General features: G+C 44.7%; 1 protein-coding gene across 1 annotated transcript in view; it reads left to right on the top strand.

Annotated features, from left to right (window-relative positions):
* NUDT14 (nudix hydrolase 14) overlaps positions 1-4,258 on the top strand; it is a 56,973-nt gene extending 52,715 nt beyond the window's left edge. Inside the window, exon 5 of the mRNA XM_054400756.1 lies at positions 4,018-4,258. Within this exon, the coding sequence (XP_054256731.1) occupies positions 4,018-4,258 (241 nt within the window). The remainder of the gene's footprint in view (positions 1-4,017) is intronic.
* The last annotated feature ends 23,024 nt before the right edge of the window (positions 4,259-27,282 follow it).

The following is a 27,282-nucleotide window of genomic DNA, read 5'->3' as shown; positions in this document are numbered from 1 at the left end:
CATTTCAGACCATGGCAAAAGCATTTTATTTGTAATGCCAGGGCAAGGAAAAGCATATGTCACAGACTTGGGATAGAGGACGAAGGTAGCAGAAAGAGAAATATTACCATGATTAAAGGCATATCAAAATTCCTCAAACATAATACTCAGAGAGTGCAAGTAAGTGCACAAAAGCTTAGGAAGCTGCAGATAAACCTGGAAGCATCCTGAAAACATGCCTATTTACCATCCAGACACACCTCCCTTTCTGCTCTTTTCTTCCTCTAGCCCCAGTACCCAAAATCACTGAAATGTATAGATCTTTTCCAAGAGTATGTGTTGAAGTACTTTATTATGTCAACCAGATGGAGGCTCAGAACAGCTTCAAAGCTGCTAACTTTTATCTTCTATAAAAATCAAAGGTACTAAGAGAAATAAAATGTCAGTAGCATTGATTTTTGGACAGTTGTATAAGGACAGGCAGGATACATTAATATCTAAGAGTCTGGAAATGGGAAAGGCATCAGTAAGCAATGTGGAGAATATTTAATTTACTAAAGGGCATTCCATGGGGATCCATGTAAAAGTGATCAACTGGCAGGATAAGCCAGAGCATTTAGAGGGAGAAATATCCAATTAAAAAAAGATAAGAAATATGCCCTTTTTATGAGTTGGAATATATTCCTGTATATGTCTTTCAGTTTCTTTCTAAAACCATTGAAATGGACATATAGTTAGAAAATAAACAAAAGCAATTAATATCTTTAAAAACAGTGTCATGTACTAGTCTCCAAAGTCACCCATATACATAGTGAGGGGATTCGAAGTAGTCTTATAAATGATAAATTTGGTGGTTTGTGGGAGAGAAAGTAGAATAGAATAAGATGAGTATTAATACTAGCACTCTTTGATTTTATTTATAGCTCATATGGAAGTTTTTATTAGCTCCTGGCAAAGTTTCAGACAAAGATAAGTTAGGTAATCAAATAAGGAAGAAGGAACATGTGGATATGTTCTTCTCTGAATATGTATTGTTACAATTTTTTGTTGGTTTCTGTGGCAGATTGTATGCACAGAAGTGCCATAACTTTGGGAAACATAACAAACGAAATACATTGATGTCCCATGCTTTCCTCTTTTAAAGTGTATTCAGTGTAGGAACCACTATTGATGTATTCATGAGAAGAGAATCACTGATGTAGTAGAAGTATCATATGAGTAAATGCAATGAAATAACAGCACGTTAAAATCACTCCATGCAATTTGAGCTACAGTGGGAAGAAACCGAATCACCCAGTGTAGCACCTGGAGGAGCAGTTTGCCTTTAAAGAAAAGAAAGATGTGCAGAAAGTTAACTCCCGTGATTTCCACAGCTGCAGCTATTTCATGAGTAAATGGTCACAGGTGATAAAGGAGATTGTGCTGTAAATAATCAAACCAGAATGCTCTTACAGGATGGCTTCTTGAATAAAGTCTCTGTGTTTCTGTACATAACCTTTACATAATAGCAAGTGGGCGTGGGTACACTCAATTTAGGATCATTTTTATTCTCCAGGTGGGGCACCCCAGATGAAGCTCAGACTTGGCATGCATCAGAGATATCAGAATGCAATTCTCACAGAAACAATTGAAGAACAAGCAATCATTATATGGACAGAAAAGCAGATCTAGACCTCCAGTTGATTTCAGAAAAAAAACACCTTTCTGGAGGAAAAGAGGGATGAAAACACAAACAAGCAATCTACTATTACATCACAAATAGATTCTCTCAGTGAGGCTCCTTCCAGTGGACACAGCTGCAGTGAGGAGTGGGTAGCACATGGGTCAGTAGTCAGTGACAGGTATCAAGGTAGCTAAGCTGAGGGAGACTGTTCACGGAAAGACTGGAGCTCAAATGGCTAGCCATCATGGATTGTGAAATAGATCTGTTTGCTCTTGATCAGCATTTCGTTTCCATTGATGCATTTTCACATTATATACTGTTGCCTGATAATACCAAGAAAAGATACTGTATAGCACAAAGGCAGTCGAGTAAAGTGTGCCATCATCCTCACAGCAGAAACAGCCAGCACGTGAGCATACAAAATGGCATTCCAGCTTCTGTGAGCTGGTTGCTGATAGCAACTTGATGAAAGATGAATCTAGAGTACTTTTATAATGAAATCAGAATGATTAAAGTGGCCTGGTGGGCCCAGTGTGCAACTCCTGCTGCTTTCAAAGATCACATTTGTGTTGTGCTATCTGCTGACTGGATCTTCAGTTGAGGTGCTATGAGTGGCAGCACGGCTGGTGAACAGTATTACTCTTCCGAGCAGCTTCCAGTTAGGAAAGGGAAAAGGGAGCATAACACAGGGAGTCCCAAGGAGACATTTGGTCTGGTGCCAGTGGCACATACAGTCTGTGGATGATTGTCAGCCCTGGATGGCTCTTTTATTGGCAAACCATCTCTGTTGGTCATCAGAATAGCATACAAATACCAAGGAGACTGGCTTCAGAAAAGAGATCCTTAGGGAAAGTAAATACTGAATCAGAAGAAGGAGGTCTCCTATTTCCATGAAAGTGGGAGAGGGAAAACAGACTGGTTTTTTGCTTCATCCTATTAGGCCATGTTCCATTTAAAACATGTATCAAAAAAATCACTGTGGACACTGAAATGAAGTGATGAGCCCAGAATGAAAGAAATCCCATAGGAGCCCTCAGAGGTCCTGGAGGTGCCCAAGATGGTAAAGTTTCTATTTTCAGTTTCACCTCCTGGAGAAGTGAAACAAGTTGCCCAAAGTCACAGAATGTATCACAAGTAATTTTAGGAAAATAATTCACTGATAGGCTCCCTATTCTATGTTTAACACACACACAAAGAGTATGTATTGATGTAAGAAACCAACTACAGTAATCACTATTAATTCTCCAATCAAAATAATTGCCAGTGTTTTTGGAGAAGTGAGAGACAAATTATTTATTCCTGCTGAGGGGCGTGATGTGTGCTGGATTAAGAGAAAGATTTAGTTGACTAATAGTTGGGTAAGTATGGGTATTCACTGTGAGATGACAGCACTGCTACGAATCTTAGAATCCCCTGTATGTGCAATTACATGGAAGCTAATTTTTCAGCTTGCCCTAATGCCTCATTCACAGTTTCAGTGAACTTTGGATCCAGATTCAATGTGAAAAGCTACTTGTAATCATGTGAAATGAAGAAGTTGTGATTACAATGTGAATATTTTCTTGGAAGGACTAAATGAGTGGATTATGTACTTATCCCTTATTTAATAATACCTAAATGAAGCAGTCCTAAGGAAACAGAGGATTAAGAAATAAGAAGTATAATACACAGTGAGTGGTCTAGCTGAAGAAAGACTACATAATCTAAAATATCCTCAACTAAATCCATTGCAGCAAATTTAGTGGAGAGACTGGATTACTTCAGATACATGCATGCTTACCATGGTCCATTTGGGTCAAGGCTAAAGTTCAGCAAGGATAGAGAAAGACTCTCAGGCTGCCTCTCTCTTCCTGTACCAATCAAGTCCACAAGTAGAGGACTCCAGTGTAACTGGACATAATGTTCTTAACTGTAAAAAATCTATTTGTGTAAAAACAAGCACAGGTAGGATGGTAACACAGAGATACTCTGAGAAGCTTCGTTCTGTGGGCTGTAAATCTCTTGAGAGTCGTCACACAGTCCAGGTCTCGTTCAGGCCAGCCGACAAAACTTCTGTTGGCTTCACTAGATGTCCAACAACACTTCATCAGTTCAAAACCTAGTTTTTTATTTCCTTCCAAACTAACACTTTTCCAAAGCTGTGGAATATATTTGAAGACGCATTTCATGTGCAACTGTATTCAGTTGTATTTCTGCATGAAAGCTGCAATCAATTTCTGTATTTACAAAATTGCATTTGTAGATTCTAAGTTGCTTTAGCAGAGAGTCAGGACATACTGCTTAGTGACACAAGTTAAGGATCCAGGGTTCTTTTGCTAGTTCCTGGCTACCTTCTTCTTACCTAAAACAAAACTCCTTCTCTGTTTTTTTTCCAGGTCTGGAGTTGGTGTGACAGGTTCTAGGCAGACATTATTTTATGCAGAAGTAACAGATGAGATGAGAACTGGTGAAGGAGGTGGCCAGCCTGAAGAAGGAGAGCTGATTGAAGTTGTAGAAATACCTTTAGAAGACTCTATGAAGTTTGCTTATGATGAGACTCTCCCGAAGACAATGGGTGTCATCTTCAGCTTCATGTGGTTTCAAAACAACATAGCACCCAAGCTACCAAAAAAATAAAAGCAGACTGATTTTAACGAAAGCTTTCCTGCAGGTTCCAGGGATACAGAAAACTGCAAACCTGCCCACTTTTATCAACTCAACCTTTCACAGATCAAATCTTTCTTGAAATAAATTTGGAAGTAAAATCTGAATTAAAATCCTGACCTAATTTCCATTATTACCGAAGTGCTTACTGGCTTCACAGAGCCAGGATTTGCCTCTCAGAGGCAAATGTCAACTTTTGCACAGAGGCTAAGTAAATGTGTCCAGGTCTCTTTTCTCAAGACACTGCTCTACCACTATTTTGAAAAGTTGCTCAGGACTCAGCACGGCTGCTGTACGAGGCTGTCACTGTGGTCTGTGCACACAGGCAGCTGTGTATGCACCGTAGTTTCTGATCTTCTTGGGGGGAGGCAGCAAACATTAATAATCACAGATATCCTAGCTGCATTCCCCAGTTCTGCACAGCCTTCAGGGAGCAGTCTTCCATGTGGTGTGTAGCTCATGTACAGAGAAAACGTTTGCATTTCTGAATATGCAAACTTTATTCCATCAGCAAACATGTCTGTAAATCCTTCTGCTAATGTGTCACTTTGACAATAGACCAGCTGTAAGATTATGTGCTTCTGTTTGTTCCCACTATAATGCTGAGCAGCAGCGATGGTGGTAGAGGGATGAATGACGGAGACTTCTACTGGAACACATGCTTCTTTATGGGTAATACTTGATTAATTAGACCAAACCTTATCCTCTAGAGCAGGACTCAAGGCAAATTCTTACAATTTGACTCGGAGGTGACTAATAGAAGTGATTTTTCAGAGGTGTTCTGCAGTCTGTTTCCTTACCACCCAAATGGGAAGAATGGGGCTTAACCCTCAGATAACACTCCTTGAAATCTAATGATCAGAAGTGCTTTATTGAGAGATTTTATCTTCATTTGTGCAGCGTAGATTGAAGCCCATACAGCCTGCAGAGACACAAGGAACAACACAATTTGATTGACTAAAGTGGTCTAATCAGACCATACATTCCTTGTTCTATCAGTGTAATTTACATGTGGACTGTTTGTCGTGAAGCTGTTAAGAGCATGAATGAAAGAGAATCAGATCTGGCAATTTAATTGTGCACTGGTTTCTGTTATTCACTGATTTAATGGTAATTAACATGCCTTCATTATATATTCCAGGATTACTGAGGTGCTAGCTATGTTTAGAAGGTGAGGGACTGCAAAACTTTAATACAATAATTGGAATAAATGCAGTAGAGATGCCTGATGGTGTCCAGTGACTGATGTAAAATCACTGCATGTCTCAGTAGATGCATACAGAAATCAGCTTTTAGAACTGGTACTTGCTGGTTGTACTGGCAGGGAAGTAAGGTCATACAATCATGGAAGGGTTGGAAGGGACCTCAGAGATCATCTAGTTCCAACCCACCTGCCATGGGCATGGACACCTTATAGAATCATAGAATCAGTCAGGGTTGGAAGGGACCACAAGGATCATCTAGTTCCAACCCCCCTGCCATGGGCAGGGACACCTCACACTAGGTTCCTCAAAGCCCCATCCAATCTGGCCCTGGGAAAGGACTCTTCCAAGGAAAGCCCCTGAAGAAAGAGCAGCCTGTGTCTCTGGGAGCCAGACACCTTTTGTGGAAGCAAACATATATACGTTGAGCTGTGCCTGGTCTGTGGTGAGTCTATGGCTGAGTTATGGTGAAAGGCAAGTAAGTTCTGTCTGTCTGATGTATGCACTGCTCCACATCTTTACTGTGTCTGGTACAATGTGTCCTGATTGTTGCTGATGCCTTTACAAGTGACTACAATATGTATAATAAAGAATGTCTTTCACTCCAAGCTGTAGTTACCAAAGTGTCTGTCTGATTCCATCAAATTTATTACATGGCTTGTTCATCAATTTAGTATCAAACTGCACATGGGAAGCCTTTTTTGCTGTGTAATGCAGTGATTTGGGAAATCAGTGCAGTGGTGTGGCAGTCAAAGTTGGAAACTTTTCAAAGCAGCATTTATGTATTTACACTGTTTGCCCCAGAATTTCAAATCAATAATCAAATAACGAAGCTCTTAATGTGGTGCTGAGAGCTTTCCACTGATCAGACATTCCCTTCCCTGCTGCATACAGGACCTGGAGTCAGTGCTTCACAATGTGTGCTTGCATTGTATTGAGGACATTGGTGAGAGTTTAGACTTGTCAGACCACCCCTGGAGGAAGCAGGTCAACCAATGCTGCATTTGTTGTGCCATCACACAACATGCACATCATGAACTACAAACTGCTGGGCCACCAAGGAGAGCACATGGCCAAGACAGCAGGAGGATGAGGATCCTAAAATCTCTGTGCAACACTCAATTGGTGTCAGCCAGTCATGCTTGGCTGCATGTCTTGGAGCTGGACAGTTTGAGACACATGTATTTTGCCCCTTCCAAGATTCAGTGGCTGTCCTAATGTATCATCACTCCCCAAGAGTGTGTGAGCTGAGGGAGCATCAAGAGCAGTGCCAGACTTGCCAAAATCTGTTCCAAACTACTGCTGTGGGTCAGCAGAAGGCCGTTCCTCATCACTCAGGCAGTAGGGTGGAAGGTTTCCAAGGTCTACCTGAGTGAGGCCTGTCAGCTTTACAACCCAGCCCTGGGGCCATGCAAGGTGATACAGAAGAGCCACCACCACCAGAACAGCAGCAGAGGTTTCCTAGGCATGGGATAAGAGTGGGAAGACAGTGTGGGAAGAAGGCTGCAGCAGCATGGAGAGGTGTCTGAGGAGGGATGCTACAGCCCTCACAAGGGTACAGGGTCACCCATATGGCAGCAGCCCTCTGCTGTGCTCTGAGGCAATCTCGCCAACACCAGCTGTGGGCTTCAGACTAACTATTTTTTATGTAGTTTACATTTCTTTTCCATATAACCACGACAGAGGGCAGTTGCATGAGCTGGGCAGTCACTCAGCCCATCTTCATGATCCAGAAAGCTGGGCAAGAAGATGAGCAGCATTGACCCCACCTGCTTGTCCATTGCTCTCCAGGGATCTACAGGGCAGACATCTAAAAAATCCCAGGAGACTCTGATGGCTCTGAAGCCTTTACACCCCAGGGGATGCTACACCTCAGCTCTGTGGTTTGCTTGACCACCCCTGCAATCTGTCATTCTCAAACAAACAAAATGGTGAAGGGATGACTGGTTTCCTTCTGCAGGGTGGGAATTGTCCACAGAAGCAGCAGTACCACAATACAGTGAAAGCCATGCATACAGCAGTGTTTTGTCTGGTGTTTGGCTTAGTAGTATTAACTGTAAATGTATCTTAACCTTTTCCTTTTTCCTTTTTAATTTTGGTGGGGATTTTTATAATAAATTAGGAAGGTTTGAAAATGCAGGAGAAGTGTCTTGAACTTTTTTCAAAACAGTGGATGATTTGGATTTATAAAAATAAAACCAAAACAACTCGTGCCACTTCTCTTGCCAGGACTTGTTTTGAAGATCATAATTAGAGCAAATCCAATATACATTGTCCAAGCTCCAGCAGGAAAAAAGTGCTTCTAATGGAATCTCGAAATTCTGACTGCATTTTAGATGTGTCCTTCAGACGTGCCACCACACATACATCCATAGAGAGCAGAGAATAAAGCAGGGTCCTCGTTTGCAGATAATGTATACTGATTCCAGACTGCAAAACTCTTACCTGATCTCATCCAGCTACCCTCATGAGGTCAGCATCTTTCTTCTATTGAGTGTAAGTGGTTTGCATTCATAAAAGCAAATCTTAGCATCTCATCTTCATGATGTGGCTTTGGGATATGGAGATAATCTAATGATTATGACTCAGGCTTCTAATGATGCCTGAAATTATAAAAGCTTGAATGTATTTTTGCTGTCAGGCTCGTGATTAGGTGGCAGAAGAGACATCACCAGCACCTCGGAAGCACATGGGCATTATTTGTTATGGTTGGCTATCACTCTATTTGTAAAGTATCTACTAGCCCTGAGCTACTCCCAGATCTCTCAGAATCACAGAATTGGTCAGGCTGGAAAAGACCTTTAAGATCATAAAGTCCAGTAACATAATTAAAATGTCTTCTCTAAAAGGCTGTCCTTTAAATAAATGAATTGAATTACACTGTGGGGTAGGTGGGGGCAGGGGCTGGGGTGGGGCTCCGGGTCCCCTGGCCCCCCCTGCTCCCTGGGTGCTGGGGATGCTCCCCACACTGCTGGAAGCATGCTGCCCTGGCAGACGCCCGTTTGCCTTTTTGCCCTCTCCCTCATTACCCTCCTCTCCCTGCCAAGGATGAAAGCAGCGCTCCCCAACCCCCCTGCAGGGCTGCGGCCGGGGCCAGGCCACGGGCAACCGATATAATGGCCCCTGAAGTACGCGTGCCGACTGAGCAGGGCGATCTGCTGCACAAACAGGAGTCTTGCTAAATTAGGGCAATTGCCAGGCTTCCTCCATTCCCTGACTGGGGCTCTATACATAGATGAAAGGCACACCCAGTTGCGCAGCCTGCTGCGCGGGCACACCTGGTGCTGTCTGCAAGTCTATTCACAAGCATTAGCAGGTGCGACTTGGACTTTGTGGCCATAGAAGCTTGCCCGAGCAGCTCCTGCTGTGCTCCCTGCGCCTCCGCTGCCCTGCGCGCCGCCGCTGGGGAGGCTGCCGCAGATTAACTCGGTTGTTTGAAGCTGCTAGAAGCCAACCCCTGAAGCATGTAGCGGCTTCAGAGGGATCAGAATAAGGCCTGCGCATGCAGGACGGATTTGCAGTTCAGTCTTGGAAGCTGTGCTGAGGTGGAGGTAACAGGCAGGGGAGAACAGGGCAGCTGCCTGAGCAGGGCCACACTTCCTGCGGTGTCCTTATTTCTGCAGTCCCAAGGGTGCTGCTGAGTGGCACTGCCAGCAGGTACCAGAAATCTGCACTCAAGCCCCTGTTTGGGTTCAGCCTCTCCAAAAATGATTTTGCTTGTTCTGCTTTGGGGTGCTACGTACCAAACAGCACGGCAGTATTGTGGAGCTCTGAAAACTCAAGCCTCCAATCTGGACTCAAATTGACTTTGGAGAAAGTTTTCAGCAGGAATTTTCTTTCCCACTGTTTCACATAGGACTTTTCTTGATATGAATCAAAACCAAAACAAACCAACCAAACAAACAAAAAAAGGATCCTCATACAAATCCTATACTACTGCAAAAGTTATTCCTCAATTTGGCTAATCCTTCAGAGTCAGTCTTACTCTTTAACTGGGAACAAATTTTTGCAAGAGCCATAATTGTTCTCCAGATGAATCATGAGGGAAGAGAAGAAGTCATAATATAGCTAAATAGTGCAGGTTTGCAGTGCTCTGTGCTCTCGGGACTGGCTTCAGTGCATTTCTTGTAATTGGAAACACAATCAGATGGGCATTAAACCCTGCCAGACACATGCTGTATCACTTCTCTGCTGAAGTGCTCAATATCCTGTGCTGGCTTTGCTCTCTAATAAAACATTGAAAAGCAGTGGTGCTCTGAGAAACCCCTTTCAGATACTTAGTTATGATGAAAATGGGCTGGGAATGGGCAATGCAGGAATGGACATCAGCTATCATCCATTCATGGCTATCCTCATGGCCCAGCCTCACTGATAAAAAAAATCCCCAAGTTCTTCTTGTGCCCACCTGTGGTTCAGTACTCAGGGTAGTGGTGCACTGGTTAGAGCATCCAACAGTAAGAACAAAACGTTGCTGTGATCACTACAAACATGCTTGTGGCATCAGCTACATCTGACCAACTAGAGATGGACCAGGTACCATGTGAGGCCTAGGGACCTCCTGGGGTCAAGGCCACTCATTCAAGAGCCCAGCCTCTCTGAGCAATATCGTCTGAGTACATGTCCATCACATTGCAAACATAGCCTTGTTTTAAACCTGTCCCCTTGGAGCTGTGTAGAGGGGATTGGGAAAAAAAAGACCACCAAAGTAATGCCCCTGAAAACAGGTCTAGGAGAACAACATCCCACTTGGCTCCAGCTGCAATGGAAACACTGGTGATGAGCCTTGCTCCACTACTTCAGGGTGTCTGGCATGGCACCAGTCCTTTCCAATGCCCCCACATGGTGCTCGTGGGCAGAGCTGGATGCTCACAGCATCTCATGGGTGGCACACCCCAGCCACCACCTCCAAAACTTCCCCAGGAGCCACAGGTAGAGGTTGGGACTGTGGAAAACAGTGTGCTCTAACTTGCTGGTCCCCCTCCAGAGCTCCACCTAGCCCAGGCATAGGGGCAGGTTTCAGAGCCAGGGTCACTAATCAGGTTTCAGATGAGCTTGGCCAGCAGAGGTGGTGTTGAATAAAACATGCCTCCAGCTCCTGCCCACCATGCAGGAGCCTCCAGCAGCCCTGCCGTGTGTCCGTGAGGATGGGGTGTTCAGGTAACGTTTCGGCTTATGCAGCAATCACTCAAATAACTGGACATATTCACGCACTCGAGAGTGCTAGAAACAATCTAAGAAATGTTCTTGGGACAAGCAGCAGGTCCTGTGCAAACAGCTCCCTGGGGTTTGTGAAAGCGGCCCTGCAGGAATGCGCTCGCACCGATAACCTGCTCTGCTCCTTTCGTAACCTCCTTAATTTCGTCCTTCAGACTCCCCCTCTCCCACCCTGTGGTTTCAGGGTGTTCCTTTGGCAGTAAACGAGGAAAACAAACCCAGAGGTACTGCAGCCCATGCTATGCTGCCTCTTTTCTATTTGATATCAAAGTAAGGGACTTTGTAAGGATTTCAACACTCCCCACAGGTCTCCCCAGAGATGTAACTAGGATTTAGCTCCTCCAAGGCTTTCTAGCTTTAGCAGACTTGGAATTGAAGCTCACTGGCCTGGCCAGGTTCATACCGCAGCCCAGGCACTGCTGACCCAGGAGCTGGTGGTGCAGCAGGGATGTAAGAGATTGAATTACAGCTATCCATCAGCTGCTAATCCATTCTGCCAGCCCCACTGCTCAGTGCTGCTGTCAATCATGCCCAGAGCCCTAGGGTGGGTTCACAGCACATTTTGCTCCCACTTGTGTGGGTTAGCAGGGTTGTGGCAGCACGGGGAAGCCCCAAGCACATGAGGGAGCTGGGACCTTCCAGAGACAATGGGAGAGGGATTGGGATGCCCACAACATGTCTCTGATCTTTGGGACTGGTGTCAGGATCTGTCATGTCTCTTCCCATCATGACTGAGGAAGGCAGAGGGTCAGCATCAGTGCATCTCAGGAACAGGCAAAGCAGAAGATGGCAAATTCAAGATTTGTTCTTAGCCATAGAAGTGAAAAACCTCATTTGCTGTGGTGGACAACCTCTGTCTCTGATACTGTTGTCTGGTATCTAAGAAATACCTTTAAAGATCAAAAAGAGGGGTTTGCAGCAGGCTCCCAGTGTAAAAAGGGAGCAGAGTTAGGCCCTTGCTGGGTGAATATGAAAATTGTGCAGCCCCACTTTGGTCTTTCAAAGTAGCCATGACCTTTTGCAACCCCAGCCAGTGGATGTTGTAAGGGTGGAGGCTGTCCCACCTGCAGCAGGTCTGGTTTGCAGTGACAGCATCACACTGGGTAGCTTCTAGGCTGCTCACAACCAGAGCAATGTGCAGGAGACAGCCAAGCCAGTACCAACCTCATACCCAATGTTCTCATCTACTGCATCTTCCCAGTTACGCTGCCAGCTTCATCTTTTTTAAATGGCTTTCTTTTCCCTCTAGTGCCTTTGTTTGGCAGTTGTTGTTTTTTGTTTTTTTTTTTTCTCTCCTACTTTTTCCTTCCTTCTCTTGCTCTTCCATGCAATCTGATCCCAGTCTCCCAGATAAGCATAGTCAAAATAACACCAATACATCAAAAATAATAAGATCTGATTCCAGGGGCCCTCACAGAGCCAAGGCAGTGAGTGAAGGCTAACAGGCTTATTGATCACAGCAGAGTGACAGCTCTCTCTAGCACAGGATTTAGCTCCTAGATGGACACTCATAAATAGAGTTATTTACTAGGGAAAAAATATGTAAATATTCTGCAGGCATTAATATAGGTTTGCTCCTAGTTCAGTTGATGGGGGAGATGTCAGCAAGCATGAAAAGAAGCAAAAAAATTGAGGTGAAGGTCTTGCCTTCTAAAGCTGCATGACTGATCCTAATGCCCTGTCCTTTTTCTATCAATCAAGGCTGATTGTCAAAGCTTTTTAATTCAAGTCTCTAAGCAGGATGATCATTGTTTACTTAGCTAGTGTTGATTTCCACTTGATCAGGCTGCTCTGGAGCAAGGTATCATCTTATAGCACAAACCCTCTTATAAGGGATAAAGAAAGTGAGACCTCCTCGATCCTTCTCGCTACCTCCTCAGGCCTAATGATTGTCCCAAGCAGCTTTTGGTGTGGGTTTTGAGAGGAGGGTCCCACAGGATCCAGGCTGGTACTGTACCTGGGAGAGAAAGGATGCAGAGCACAGGGCATTGCATTTGGCCCACCCACCAGCACATCAGCCTCTGGACTGGGGCAGTTGCTCCAAAATGGTTTAATGATGCTATTGGAGAGGGCAATCCATGGAGCTAAACCACAAGCATCCTACAGAGTTGAGACATAAGCATCCATGAAGTCAAGAGACAAGCATGCCACAGAGCTGGCCATCTGCACCTGGGCACTGGAAAGAGAAAGGAGTAGAAACATAGAATGCGTGTAGTTTATTTTGACTCATTTTTATGTAGCAAAGTTGTTTCCTTGTAAAACATTGTTCTATAAGTTCCAGTTTCTGGAAAAGATGAGAGAGGGTCTCATGGGTTGGAGATGAGTGTGGTGGTTTGGCTCTGCAGGGCTGGTGCCTGCATGGATGTTTTTCTCTCACTGGCTTCCATAAAGCACATCCACATTGTGCATACAGCAGTGCAGAATTTACACAGAGTCCTTACTCTTCATATAAAAATAAAGAACTTTTATTTTCCTAGGGTACCATATTTAGGTCTTTTGAGTGGAATAAGAATTTTGGGTTTTTTTTTTCAAGAAGAGATTTTTTGCTGAGCCCCTAGATGCAGGTGGTTCTGGGGGGGAAGTCTGGAGTCCAGCAGGTCCACTCCACACTGTTCGAGGAGGCTCAGGACCCACCTCTAGCCGAGACTCTCATGGCATGAAGAAGCCCTAGGTATTTGGGAAGAGGCCAAAATGCTGTAGGGGCAGGTGTCCGGTGTCTCCTGGAACATGTCCTGATGCTACAGCCATCCTCCATCTGCAAATATCCATCTTATACATTGTTTGAAACAAAAGCTAAGTGCTCACCTTCAGGAAATCAATCAACTGCAACTTAGGTTATTTCACAGCCCCTCTCCTTTTGCCAGCAAAAGCAGTACACGTTCTGCCACGTAGCATCAGGCTGAGATATAGGGATGTAACAGGGGAGTCAACAGGAGCCACCTGTGTGAGTTAGGAACTAACTATTGGCTTCCCTTTAACCAGATTCAGGCCAGATGGATCATTCTGGGGCACAGGTGTGTGCCTGCCCCTTTGTACCACCTGGAGATACTAGATCCTGTGCAGCAGCATCCGATACACAGGAGATCAAGGGTATTCCAGGTCATTAAATGGATACAATGCTTAGCCCAACTTTCAGCCACTTGCATGTAGATCACAGGTGCTCTAGATGGAAATTCTGCCATCATTTCTGTACTTTTCAACATCTGTGCACATATATCCAACATGTAAAAAATAGTCAGCAAAGCACCAGCTCTTCAGGGACTGTGTTGATGCATGAATATGGGTATCCCATTTTCCTTTCTACCCATTTCTTTGTTCCATCCATTTACACTCTGCTGTGGGATCTGTGTTTGAGCACTGACTTTCTGAATGTATTCACCTCCTCTTTACCAAGTTGAAAATTTAGCTGCTGCTCTTTAGCATGTTCCCATACCTGCAAAAGAGAGTATGCATCTCAGCTCATAATACTCTTAACTTACAGTAGTTTGGCATTCACATTTCAATAAATTTAGATGGCAAGCAATACAAATATTAGATGATTCTTCTAAGCCTGTGTACACACTAATATTCCTATTAGGCTGCAAAGCACATTATTAAGCATGCAAAGACTATTGCACTAATTCCCCATTTTAAAACCAGCTTGAGTTTGAGTACTCAGAAAGCTGCTTATCTGTTCCTTTGGACTAAGAAGACTCAAATGCTTTTCAATTATTAAAAGGGATGAATTATGTCTCAGTCTAAACTTGGAAGTCAGAAGAGTCACAGACCTTTCTGAGACCTCTGAAGGAAGTAAAGTCCTTTTTAAAGTCCTTTTAAATACAAGCTCAGCTTTTCAGAGAGGGCATGCAGCTTTAGAAGGGATCTCTCATTTATTTGTTTGTCTGTTTTCAACCACACTTATTCCCAAGCAATTTGCATTAATGTGCTTTGTGGGCTTGGGCTTTCTAGTGCTTCAAGGGAAGTCCCAAACTTAATGACCGTGCTGTCTCCGGTGTAAACAGATGGATGTGCAGGGAGAGATTCAGCACCCAGCTTTGTGTGTGCAGGTCAGTCTGACACCTGCTCAATACCATAGAATCATAGGATCATTTTTGTTGGAAGAGACCTTTAAGACTGAGAGACCATTAACCCAGCACTTCCAGGTCACCACTAAACCATAACCCTCAGCACCATGTCCAGACATCCTTTAAATACCTTTAGGGATGGTAACTCCACCACCTTCCTGAGCAACCTGTTCCAAAGCTTGATAACCCATTTGGTGAAGAAATTTTTCCTAATAACCAACCTTAACCTTGCCCGGTGCAATTTGAGGGCATTTCCTCTTGTCCTTTAACTTGTTATTTGGGAGATCAGACCAATCCCTCATGCCACTAAAAAGCCATTAAAGGAACATTGTTTTCACCTGAAAATTTGGAGAGTGAGAGGCTCAGTCGTGCTTGTTTAGTACAACCTAATCCAGCAGTGTAATCTGGAGAGGTCTCTTCATCAAAGGCAATAGTGCTGCTTGCAAGCTGCTAAAGATTTGCACATGGAGCATTTCTTAGCAGAGCACCAGCCAAAGTCCTAAAGGTTAACAGATGATAGGGAAATACAGCAGGCCTACAAGGATACTGGATAGATTTTCTATTTGCAGGTTTATTTGTCTGTTCTGGCATGTGTTTTTTGTCATGCTTACAGCATGAGTGTGGTATTTGACACTCTAAATCAAGGAACAAAGGATTGAAACGTTAGAAAGAACTAAACTGAATTTAAATAATTTGTTTATCCTGCAAATCAACATCTGCTCAGACCTATTTCTTTCAACTCTGAAGTTGTCCTAACGGGGTATTTTGCCTTCTGCTAAGTCTAATAATAGACACACAAGCCAAAATCTCTTCACTTTGCTCACAGCCATGAGCAGGATCTTTGCTGCTGTACAAAGGACAGGAAGAGTTAAACCCAGCTGGGTTTAAAAGGCTCTTCTTCAGAAGGTGTTTCCCCAGTAAATTGTATTGGTACCTACCTGGGAGGATGTTTTCACACAGAATTCATTGTGTAGCTGCTTTTCAGTGTTGATGAAAATCATCACAAAAGAAGACAGAAAGTGCCAAAGGATTGGGTCTGCTCAAGTGGTAATGGGAAGAAATTGCTTGGTGGCACACAGCTCTCCATCATCATCACTCTGCAGTGCCCAACAGGAGACGGACTTGTACCACAGCACAAATGAAGCACCCTGCACCTCTAAGGTTCCAGAAAGGATTTTAAGTCCATAAATATCCTCCATGAAAGCCTTTCCTCCATCATCATGTGGATGTGTGGCTCTGCAGGATGAAGGTGCCCAGGGTGGGGCAACCATGGGGCTAGTGACTCCGCTGAGCCCAGCACAGACACGCCTGCAGGTTCAGTGGTATCAGCCCAGGGAGCCTGAGCCTGGTGCAGGCTTGTCCACATACCTTCATTGCAGCATTTACATAACTTTAGCAACCATGGTTGCATTTATGATCATCTCAAATGATATTCTTTTCCTTCCACTCTCATGAGAAGTCCAGGTATCCCACACTGTAATGATAAAGGATTGTGGCTTAATTCATTCAGGTTTCACCAATTTTCTTGGGAATATGAGCTGTCCTTACTTCAAGAACTTGGTCTCTGAAAGCAGAGGGAAAATTTCAGCTGCTCAATGTCCTGATGGAAATGATGTGGCTTTATTTGAAACCTTGAAGCCAAACCAGGTTTGGATGCAATAAATACAGCTCCATTGTTGTCAGAGAAGGGTCTGTGTTGATTTACAGTACCCAGGAAGATAGCATGACTTTTGTCTGCCTCAATTGTTTTGGCACAGCTCCTGAAGCAAAGTGTCCAGCTTACAAGGAATAGTCAACACTGAATTCCAGATCTGCTCTTGAGGAAAAGGAGCATTCACAGGGTTTCCAAGACTTTTGACCACAGATTTGACAAGAAAAAGGACAAGAAGATGGACACATGCACACAAATTGTTCTTCCATTCCTCCAGAGCTATACCTCCCCGGAGGACCTTGTTCTGGTCATGATAGTGTCTCCAGCATCTGTTGTGGCTGCCTGCAGCAAGGCCCTGCCCTGGGGCTCCTCAAGATGTTGTCTGCCTACCTTACCACCCTATTGCTGCTGCTGCTTATCAGCAGCCCTTGCTTGAGGCTACCCCAGTAATTCTGTTTCAATGCATGGCCATTGTTTGCTCAGTGGAGCTGCAGAGCTGGGTAGAACAAGAAGCTTTTCCCAATGTTTGTTATTTGCAGCAGTGAGTTGGAAACCAATTAGCTCCCCTTACTTTAAGTAAGGGTCATTTAGAAAAAGAACATCTTATTACCAGCATTGGGCCTCATACATGTAGAGCTTTTTCAGAGAGGCTTGGGGAGATGAAGAGATTTTGCCCTTAATTCACAGTCTTCAGATTTGTGTGTGCTTCTCTCCATTAGAAATATGCCCTGGGAAATGCAGCTGCTGAAAGCAATCACTGTACATGGGTCTGTATTGATTGTACACACAGGAGGTCCCAGGATGATTGTTTAACTTCTCTCTATGGACCTACAGAACGTTTCTCACTGTCTGTCTCTGGATTCTCTGTCAGAATGACTGTCTCAGACATCCTGAGGATTTTCTGGATATGGCATACTGGACCAGAACTTACAGCAAAAGTTTAATATTGCCATTAAAATATAAAGACAGTATTTATATATTTATTTTTAAGCCTCTTTTAAAATCAGTCTACCTATTCATTCCAGGTAGCTCAGTTGCAGGTTCCTCCCCCAGAATATCTGGAGAAACAAAAGTCCCTTGGTGAGGGCAAATGCAGGGCTGGTCCAGATGTATCTGCAAAATGTGCAATAAGCAGCAGGAAGAAAGTTGCTGCAGTTAGCTGTAGAGATGCTCTGAAGCAAATGGGCACAAGAGACATGGGACAAAAGGATCACCCTTGTTCCTCCAAAGATTGGAAAATGTCTGCTTTAGATGAGTGGTGCATGGCTAGCCTGTTCAGTTGGATTTTAGGCTCTAAGGAACAATGAAAAAGGGTATGAGTAGAGCAGAAATATGCATCATGAAACCCTGGCCTGCACAAGTTGATCCACTAAGTTTGGTAGGGACAGGATTTGACTCTGTCAGCTCTGTCACCCTGTGTCTATAACCCTGTGTAAGCAGTGTGGCTATGTCTGGATGTAACTGTTGTGTCCCCCACATCTTCAGACCCTTCTCTCCAGGCTTTCTCCAGGCTGAAAGGCTTGGAAAATGAAGGTAGCACTTAAGCAATATCCTCTCACAGAGACAGAGCAGGAATTTGTAGCATTTGAATAGTGCATCCCCAAAGAATCTTTCCCAGGTCTGACCCTGATCCTGGTGCATGCTGAGACAGGACTATGTGAGTTTGTAATCAGTGCTGTAGACATGATTTAAAACCCTATAATATGTATCTCACTGTCACATCACAGTGCTTTGCACTGAGGAGCTCAGAGCACTGTATTTTCATGCATATAGCCTGCATCTCAGATAATTCACACCACTGTTAAAGAACTGTCCCTTGCAAACAAGTTCTTAGCTAATCTGCATCCTCAGATAACCCAGGGGTCGTCTCAGAATATCAGTTATGTATGAGAAACCATGGGGTATAAGGTGGCAAGCAGCCGTCCCCTCCTTCCTCTAAGCCTTCACCTTCCGTTCCCACTCCCACCTCCTTCCCACAAGAACACAAGTTTTTCACAGTCACCATCTCTCACCCTATGTGCAGCGGATGTGAGATGGCAAACCAGGGCTAACAGCAGCTCATGCTGCTCACACCTACACTCTGGTCAGTTTTGTTTCCATGTGTAACTCCTGGTGCTGGCAGCAAGCGTGGACCACTCCATGGGCTTTGGAGGGCAGTGAATGAAGTGGCAGCCTGTAGCTGCCACAGCTGATGTGGGAAAGATGGAAAGACCAGGGGAAGTCACAAGCTTGTCCCTAAAACTGTGCCAAACCCCAAAATAACTAATTCTGTTCCTATTGCATGTGTTGCCCTCTCAGTGGCAGGATGATCTTTCTGTGTCTTGTTTTCTTATTCCCAACTTGGAGTGCAGACAGTAAAGCCTCCCTGATGCAAATTTCCACTCCAGCATTACAGAAGCTTGGCAGAGGAGCTGAGCATTTACAGCAATGCTTACTGCAGCCAATAACCTAAAATTAGACTTCTAATGCCACAGTCAACACCCAAGAGGTGACCTGATTTTCAGAAGTGGGGGGAAATTTCAAAGCCTGGGCCATGTGTGGTTCAATACTCCACAGAAGAATCCACAGCAGCTGCGAAGTAGATGCTTAAACACTGATTTGCACCAGTCAGGCAGGTCTGCAGCACAGAAGGACACCATGCACGTAAAACCCAGCTGCCCTCTCACTAGGGGACTCACCTGCAGAGGTGTTTCATCTGTGGCACATTTATTCAACCACCTTGCCTCCTTCAGACTCTTCACACTCACAAAAATGTCCGACCATGCCTTTCAAGTTCTACAGTTAAGCAACTTTGCACATACATTTATTCAGCTGAGGAGATAACGGGATAATGTATTTGCAGGCATCAGCTCATTGGCACGGACATTTGCCAGGCTCTATGGTTTATTTAAAAGCTTAAATATATTTCATGGTTTCCAAATGAGCCAAAGAAATAGCTGGCTCCCCAGCCAGCAGCAGCAATGCTGTGGGTGTACAAAAGGCCAGGCAGCTTCAACAAGACAGTGACATGTAAAACCTTTCTTATAACAAAACCTGTGAGTGTATCAACCCCTTTGCACATGCTACACCTTGGGGCCTGTGTTTGTTTTTGACCAAGGTCATCAGATTAATTATATCCTCATTGCAGGGTTTGTTAGAAAGGTCTTTGAAACCAGGTGGGATTGTGAAACACTCTTTTACTACACCTAATGTACTGCAAATAACAGTGAAAAAACTGACAGCAGGCTGGAATGCAGAGAAAATTGCATTGATAAACTAAAGTGTTTAAAATAAACTTTAATATTATTGATCTTAACCTACATTGGGAAGCAGAAGCAAGAAGCATTCTTTCTAGAGTAAATGAGGTCCCTGTTGAAAAATCAACAACACAGGAAACAAGAATTAATCTGTGAAAAATAGGGATGTGTGAGCCACCTCAGAAGGGAACAAACACAGGCTGGGAATCCCTTAAAATGTGTTCTTATTCTATTACTTTTGTTCAAAGAGGAATATAAGCATCCTAGCTAGCAGATTGTACCCTAGCTTGAGAAGGTGGTGGATGGAGGAAGAAGACAGTCAAAGTACACCATCATCCCTGCCAGCACTGTTCTTTGGTGCCAAGTAGCACCAAAGGGTCATCACCTGTGCTGTATGAGCTGGGACCCTTTCAGGCAATGTGTTTTAGAAGACGTCTCACTTGATTTCCATTAAGAAGCATCCTCCATGTCTTTGGCAGCTCCTTCATTGCCACATGGAGATAGAGGCCCACGGTTCAGTCTCTGCAACTGAGCTACCCCAAACACGCTCACCACAAGGTAAAAGCAGTGGAGTGGATATAGGGAGGGGTCCCTGTGGTCACACTGAATTGTCTATTAAAGCTGTGAAACAAGACACTTGCTGGAGCACTGCTCACAGAGTGCTGCTTAGTCTCTGGCTCCCATCTCATCCCAGGGTTGGGGAGGCTGGGAGGAACAGCAGTGACAGTCTCCTACAGGCAAATATCCCCAGAGCCATCAAAACACATAGAAGCATAAAATCAGACCATTTCAGATTGGAACGGACCCATAAGTATCAACAAGGCCAAATCCTGCTCCTTGCAGGACTAGCTAACCATAGGCTATATGACTAAGAGCATTGTCCAGACAGTCCTCAAACTCTGACAGTCTTGGTGCTGTGACCACTTCCGTGATGAGGCTCTTGTAGCGGCCAACCACCCTGTCAGCCAAAAATATTTCCCTAATGTCTAATATTAATTTCCCCTGACAGCTTCATTTCGTTCCCTTGTGCCCTGTTGCTTTCATTTCTCCTGTCCATAGAGACAGGGGAACATTTACTGTCCAAGGGACCAAACAACTGCCCTCCTATATCTTCCCCAGCAGAGATGTTTGCTCTGGGGAAGTTGAAGCACACAGAGAAGCTGCTCCATGGATACATGGCCAAAGGATGTGCTGCAGTGGCACGGGGCAGTATGTCTGGAGGATCAGTTCCATTACACACTTGCCAAGCTGGCTGGGGGGGCAGCTGGCCCCATCCCTGAGCACTGAGATCTTCCCTGTATCAGATGCCTGTGTCTTCTGGATCATCCCTCCTGCCCCAGGCATTGGCACTGATGGAAGCTGCCAAGTCTTTGGCTGTTGCTGTTTCTTATCGACGTGGCTGGTCTCTTTTTAGAGATGAAATCAAAACATAGTACTCTCTCCCAGGAGCTTTTCTGAGTTTCCCCCTTCTTCTGATCCTGACCCTCCTTTCTGGCTGTGCAGGTCTCATTTCTCTTCAGGGACTTTGTTGAGTCCATCCATCTTTGTTCAATGGTAGCAGAAGACACAATCTTTGAACAGCCAAAGAAACTCTATTGACAGCCCTGGAGAGCTAGGAAATGCTACCTCCTGACCAGACCATCTCACAGAGCTGAGCTGGGACTGAGGTCTTTGAACTGACTCCAGATTTGAGGCTTTAATGCTCCATCCTGATCCACATCCAAATCTCCTTGCATGGGCCCTGAACTGAGCAGAGGGTCAGATCTGTGAAGGCTGTTTTCTCGCTTGCTTCTTTTTCCTGGAAATCTCCCAGCCAGCTGCTGCCATGGCCTCATCTTGTTTGGCTCACGAGGTCTGATAGGATCACAGCCTGAGATAGTACAATCGCTGGCCAAAATCGGTGGTGTCACCTGCTCCTCACTTGCAGGAACAACCCCCTCAAGGACCCAATAGTGATAGATCTGCAAGGGCCCTCTATGGGGTCTTCCTGTCTGCAGCACTTTCTGTGCAGAGAGGATATTGCTGATACACATCTTCTAGGTCCCTTCTTTCAAAAAAATACAAAATAACCCTACATTTGTCTCCAGAATTTGATAGATATTGCTATGTAAAGCAGCTACTTAACTCCAGAGAGCTCTGTGCTTTCCTTTTGTATCACTCTCAGGATGTGGACACAAGATAAAAACAAAATCTGCTGGACTCAGGGACTGGGGACCCACGATGGGAGTTTGAGACCTCCAGCCCTGTCTTGCCGTGGGCAGCACAGTGGTGCCATCCCCTTTTGTAACTTGTTCTGTCTCTGCCACAATCCACTCCACTTTTCTACAGCAGCCGAGGCTTCAATGCTTTGGTTTTTGCACACACCAACACAACCTCTCTAAATACTAAATCCTACCTCAGGTCCAAGTCTTTAAGAATTTATCTCAATATGCACCATTTCTGAAAGTCTTTTGCAATCAGCAAAGCCCATGGTGTTGGATTACAGAGATACTTGAGGGGCAAATAATAATAATTTGAAAACTGAATCTCAGATGAACCTGTTTAGGATAGTGACTGTTCCTTGGGTGGTCACTGCAGGCAGAACTCCACATGTGGGGCAAAAATTGGCAGAGCACAGAAAAAAAAAAAAAAGAGGGTGTGCAGATATATTTTTAGGCTTTCTATTTTGGACTACTCATCTCTAGCATAACATCTGTGGGATCATTTTATAGCTGTGATTGTTTACCAGTGACTGGCTGACACTGACATGGCAGGGATTTGATAGTAGTATTTTTTTCTGTATATCTGTAGATACATGTTACTGGAGGGCAGTGGGGGTGGGTAAAAGAGCTGTATTTAAACACCACAGCAAAGGGAATATATTTTTAAATCAATCTTTATCTTGCTACTTGTAGGACTGTCTAGTCTGTAAAAAACAAAAGAAGCAAGTTCTAGGCTAATATTTGCTATTTGGAGATTACCTTGAATTTGACCCTTCTGCTCAATTTACACTGTAGAAGCTGCTGAAATGGTCATGTCCAAATGCCACAGAGTCAAATCCAGGCTTTGCATTTGCAACTCTGTCGAGTGACTCCATGGTTTCTGCTCTGTCAGTTCCTGTGAGAGCCTTATCAACAGGGCACATTAGACAAGGGAGAGTTTTTAAATGATAAAATTGTGGTTTATTGAAAAAAAAAAAAAAAAAAAAAAAGGAAAGATTTAAACAGAGAGGATAGGCATGAAAGGAGAATCAATCCAGGCAGAATTTCCAGCAAGGGACATTTAGATGCAGTGCATAATGGAGATTACATTGATTTTCCTCCATTTACTGTAAGGTAACTGCAAGTGAAACTGTAACAAGAAACTTGGAAATGCTCTTCACAGAAGCTATATTTAGGCAGACACACTGACATGATACCACTGAATAAAATAAACATGCAGGAGACAACCAGTCCTGAGAGACTTTCAGCTCCATCCGCATGACATGCAGCAAGAGACTGAGTTATTCCCAAGCCATCTATGCAGCCTTTACTAAAGAAACCTATAGAAAGCCAGCAGGCTGCTGGGCAACAACTAACCTGAGTAAACTGGAGGCTTCTCAGTTAAACTTAAGGGGTTTGCCCTTCCCTGCTAAAACAAAATGTCTGCTAGCTGGCTGGAGCACAGCCCCTTGGGCTGATGATCCTTTTTATATAACAGGATAATTTATGGTTTGTTGTCAACAGAAAGAGCGACAATTTGTTTGCTGCTCAGGCTGGAATTGATGACTTTTCTCAGAAGTCTGGGTCATTTCTGGAGTTAGGGGGCAGCTGCTTCTTTAAAGCCTTTGGCATTGTCTCCTGCATGAAATTAAGCTGTGCAGCAGGTCCAGCCGCCTGCTCGGGGTGATGCCATCACAATGTATGCAAGGGCCTGATTTTCAATGGGGCACCCAAAGCTTTATCCAGCTGCCTGTGCTGAATACCCTACTGCTCCTTTCCCGCTGGCAAGGGATAGCTTTCCCCAAAAGAATGACTCCCAAAGTCTCAGGCAAAGAGACCAGCCCTGTGCCCTGGTGCTAGGGTCACAGAATCACAGAATTTCAGGGGCTGGAAGGGACCTCAAAAGATCTCACACCCCTGCCAGAGCAGGATCACCTACACTAGATTGTGCAGGAGTGCATCCAGGCAAGTTTTGAATATCTCCAGAGAGGGTGACTCCACAACTTCCCTGGGCAGCCTGTTCCAGTGCTCCATCACCCTCACAGCGAAAAAGTTTTTCCTCATATTTATGTGAAACTTCCTGTGCCTCAACTTCCACCTATTGCCCCTTGTCCTGTCATTGGGCACCACCGAGAAGAGCCTTGCTCCATCCTCTTGGGACTCACCCTTTACATATTCATAAACATTGATGAAATCACCTCTCAGTCTCCTCTTCTCCAAGCTAAAGAGCCCCAGCTCCCTCAGTCTCTCCTCATACAGAAGATGTTCCACTCCCTTAATCATCCTCGTGGCTATGTGCTGGACTCTTTCAAGTAGCTCTCTGTCTTTCTTGAACTGAGGGGCCCAGAACGGGATACAGTATTCCAGATGCAGGCTCACCAGTGCAGAGTAGTCGGGGAGGAGAACCTCTCTCGACCTACTGGTCACACCCCTTCTAATCCACCCCAGAATGGCATTGGCCTTCTTGGCCACAAGAGTACATTGCTGGCTCATGGTCACCCTTCTATCTACCAGGACTCCCAGGTCCCTCTCGCCTTCACTGCTCTCCAGCAGGTCCGTCCCCAACCTGTACTGATGCCTGGAGTTGTTCCTTCCCAGATGCAAGACTCTACACTTGCCTTTGTTGAACTTCATCAAATTTCTCCCCGTCCAACTCTCCAGCCTGTCCAAGTCTCGCTGAATGGCAGCACAACCTTCTGGTGTGTCAGCCACTCCACCCAGCTTGGTGTCATCAGCAAACTTGCTGACAGTGCACTCTGCCCCTTGTCCAGGTCATTGATAAATATATTGAACAGTACTGGCCCCAGTACTGACAAACAGCCATGGAAAGTCACTTAACTCCCCTGTAAGTGGGAGCAATGATGCTTTCCCTCTTCACAGCCTGCACGTGACCATGCTATGTAAATATTTAGTATTTGAGCCAACTAATGCTTGCTGGAGTGGCACAAGTGAATATCAGATCTGCAAACATTATGTCCAGGAATGCAGCAGAGAACACTGTTTATTTTTATGAGCTAAGTGCACACCTTCTCCTCTTGGCTGTAAAAACTGCGCTGTGATGGGAAGGGAAAGCAAAAATCTGAGCATTGTCCCAAATATCAGCTTATTCCTCCTTGCTATTCATCCATGCTAAAGTTAGTCTTGCAGACATTAAGGACAAGGTGTGAAATGACCTTCCCACTAGGCTGAAGACTTCAGTGTACCAGCACCATTCCTCTGTAGCCAGGGAAGATAGGGCATTTTAGAAGACAGCAATCAAACTCTCTGCTAGGCTCTGAAGAAATGAGTGTTGAGGCCAAATACCCTCAGAGATGAGAAAGCTAAGTCAGAAGATTTTGTGGGACAGGGCAGGGTCAGAAAAGGAGAGGAGACATGGGAGCTACGTCAGCTGGTCTTTGCCATGATCCATGCTTGAGGATGCCCCCCGAGCAGCTGGGGAATAAAGATAATCCACACAGCCAGAGGGTATATTTCAGTCCAGTAAAGCGACCCATGTAATCTACTCTTTATTATGAAACAAGCCTATTGTTTCCCATCTTCTGGTTTATACCAAGTGTCAAAATGATGGATTCCTTTTTTGGAATCAGCCAAGTGAAATCAAGCTTTTGTTTTCACATACCTGGGTTTAAGTCACTTCTCTGTGCATTAAAGAGGGTTTTATCTATCTGTCCACCAGAAAATAAATTCATGTTCTTGACCCAGATTGATTGCTAGGTTGAAGTGGCCACATAAGCAACTCCTTGCTCCATTTCATGCACACACTCAATGTTTGGCTACATTAATCATACCAAAAAAAGAAGATCACTAGGCCATTTCTTCTGCCAGGCAGAGGCAAAATCCCCTTGCTCTGTGGTTACAGACTGCAGAATACGCTCAGTGTTGAAGCCACAGCTAAGATAAACATGTTGCATAGATATCTTAAACATTTGCAATGACTCAAAATCCAACTGCTTCCAGGATGAGTTTCTGTATGAGTTTCACTTCTTACAGACACATGTCTGTAAGGCATTTCCAAGGCTTTTATCCTGTGCACATTCCATATTTCAGATGACTGATGTCGTAAATCAGCACGAGACATCTACTGTAAAAAGCTGCCGCATGACAATTAGATGTGTTTGCCAGTGCCACTCATCCTCATTATATTTAGCAACATGAGCACCAGGTGGGCCAGTGAGGGCTGACCCACTGCAAGGGAGCGTGGATGATCTCACTCTCCTGTGTGGGAGTGGAAGAAGGAAGTGTCACTGCAGGCCAAGGCAAACAAAGGATATCTGTAATTTTTCAGTTATTCTTCTGCCTTTTTTATCATTTGGTACAGGTCACAGGGAAGTCACTGGCCAAGGCAAAGAGACATCTATGCCACCTCTTTGTGGAATGTTTCTCCACAGCATCAGTAGCTTGATCCAAGTGATACCTGCTTATTAGGAGCCAACATCCACTGGTGGTAGCTGGATATCTTTCAACATACAAAAGAGCATGGTCCAGTGGTTGCACCCCCAAGAGATGAAGTGATGAGGCATAAAGTTGGTGGAGGGAATGGAAGCCCCAAGAAGGGTGAAACATACATGAGGAGTTGTGAGCACAACACAAGCCGTTGAGTGCCATCTGCTGCTATCTGGAGATCATGTTAGCTCTGCAAAGGACATGACACTAAGGGGGCTGCCTAATATGGAAGGAAAAGCAGGAACGAGCTCAGTCATGGTGCATCTGCTCTCCCAGGCTAAGGACAAGCAAGGAAGGGGTCTGGAAACCATACAGATCCACCAGCTGGATCAGCACAGCCCTGATACATCCATCAGCCATGACCCTGCACTGAGGAGGAAAGTCTTTCCCAAAGATGTTTTCTTGCCACCAAACATTAATAATGTGGTGTGAGGTCCTTGCAGATAGGCAGCTGCTGACCTTTTCCCTGCTACTGCAGAGCTCTCTGTTTTACACTGCTGCAGGAATGGCTGCTTTTCATGAGCCTCACTGACACCATGCAGGGCCTCCAGCAGTGGAGAGGACGGAGCAAGGCTGGCAAATGGCTCACAGGAGCAAAGGAGCATCTGTAGCTCCTAAAATAGTTGGATTGTGTCTTTCGGTCCCAGAAGGCCAAACCCAGAATACATGCACAGCAGTTGGGAAGCTGTTTGGTCAGCGTTTGCTGCTTGCACAGCACTTCCTTGTCTTCTCTGGATGGATGAAGCTGCTCCACCAAGATGTGACCCACCAAAGGAACTTCACCACCAAAAGATTGTGTGACACACGGTTGCCTGCTCTCCTCTCCCATAGCTCACAGCACCCCAAATTATGCCTTAATCATGTTTGGCCTTTGCCAGAAGACAGAGGACACATCCTGCAGCACCACCACAGCCAAAATCATCTTGCCCATGCCTGACTTGAGGAAATGCAACCCCTCCCCTTGATTTCCTCTTTGACCTCTCCCTAAATGCAAACTGAGGTCCAGC

The sequence above is a fragment of the Indicator indicator genome, chromosome 4 (genome assembly GCF_027791375.1).
Source record: "Indicator indicator isolate 239-I01 chromosome 4, UM_Iind_1.1, whole genome shotgun sequence".
In the NCBI taxonomy this organism is placed as follows: Eukaryota; Metazoa; Chordata; class Aves; order Piciformes; family Indicatoridae; genus Indicator; species Indicator indicator.
The sequence above is the reverse complement of the archived record's forward strand: the minus strand, read 5'-3'. Positions and strand labels throughout refer to the sequence as shown.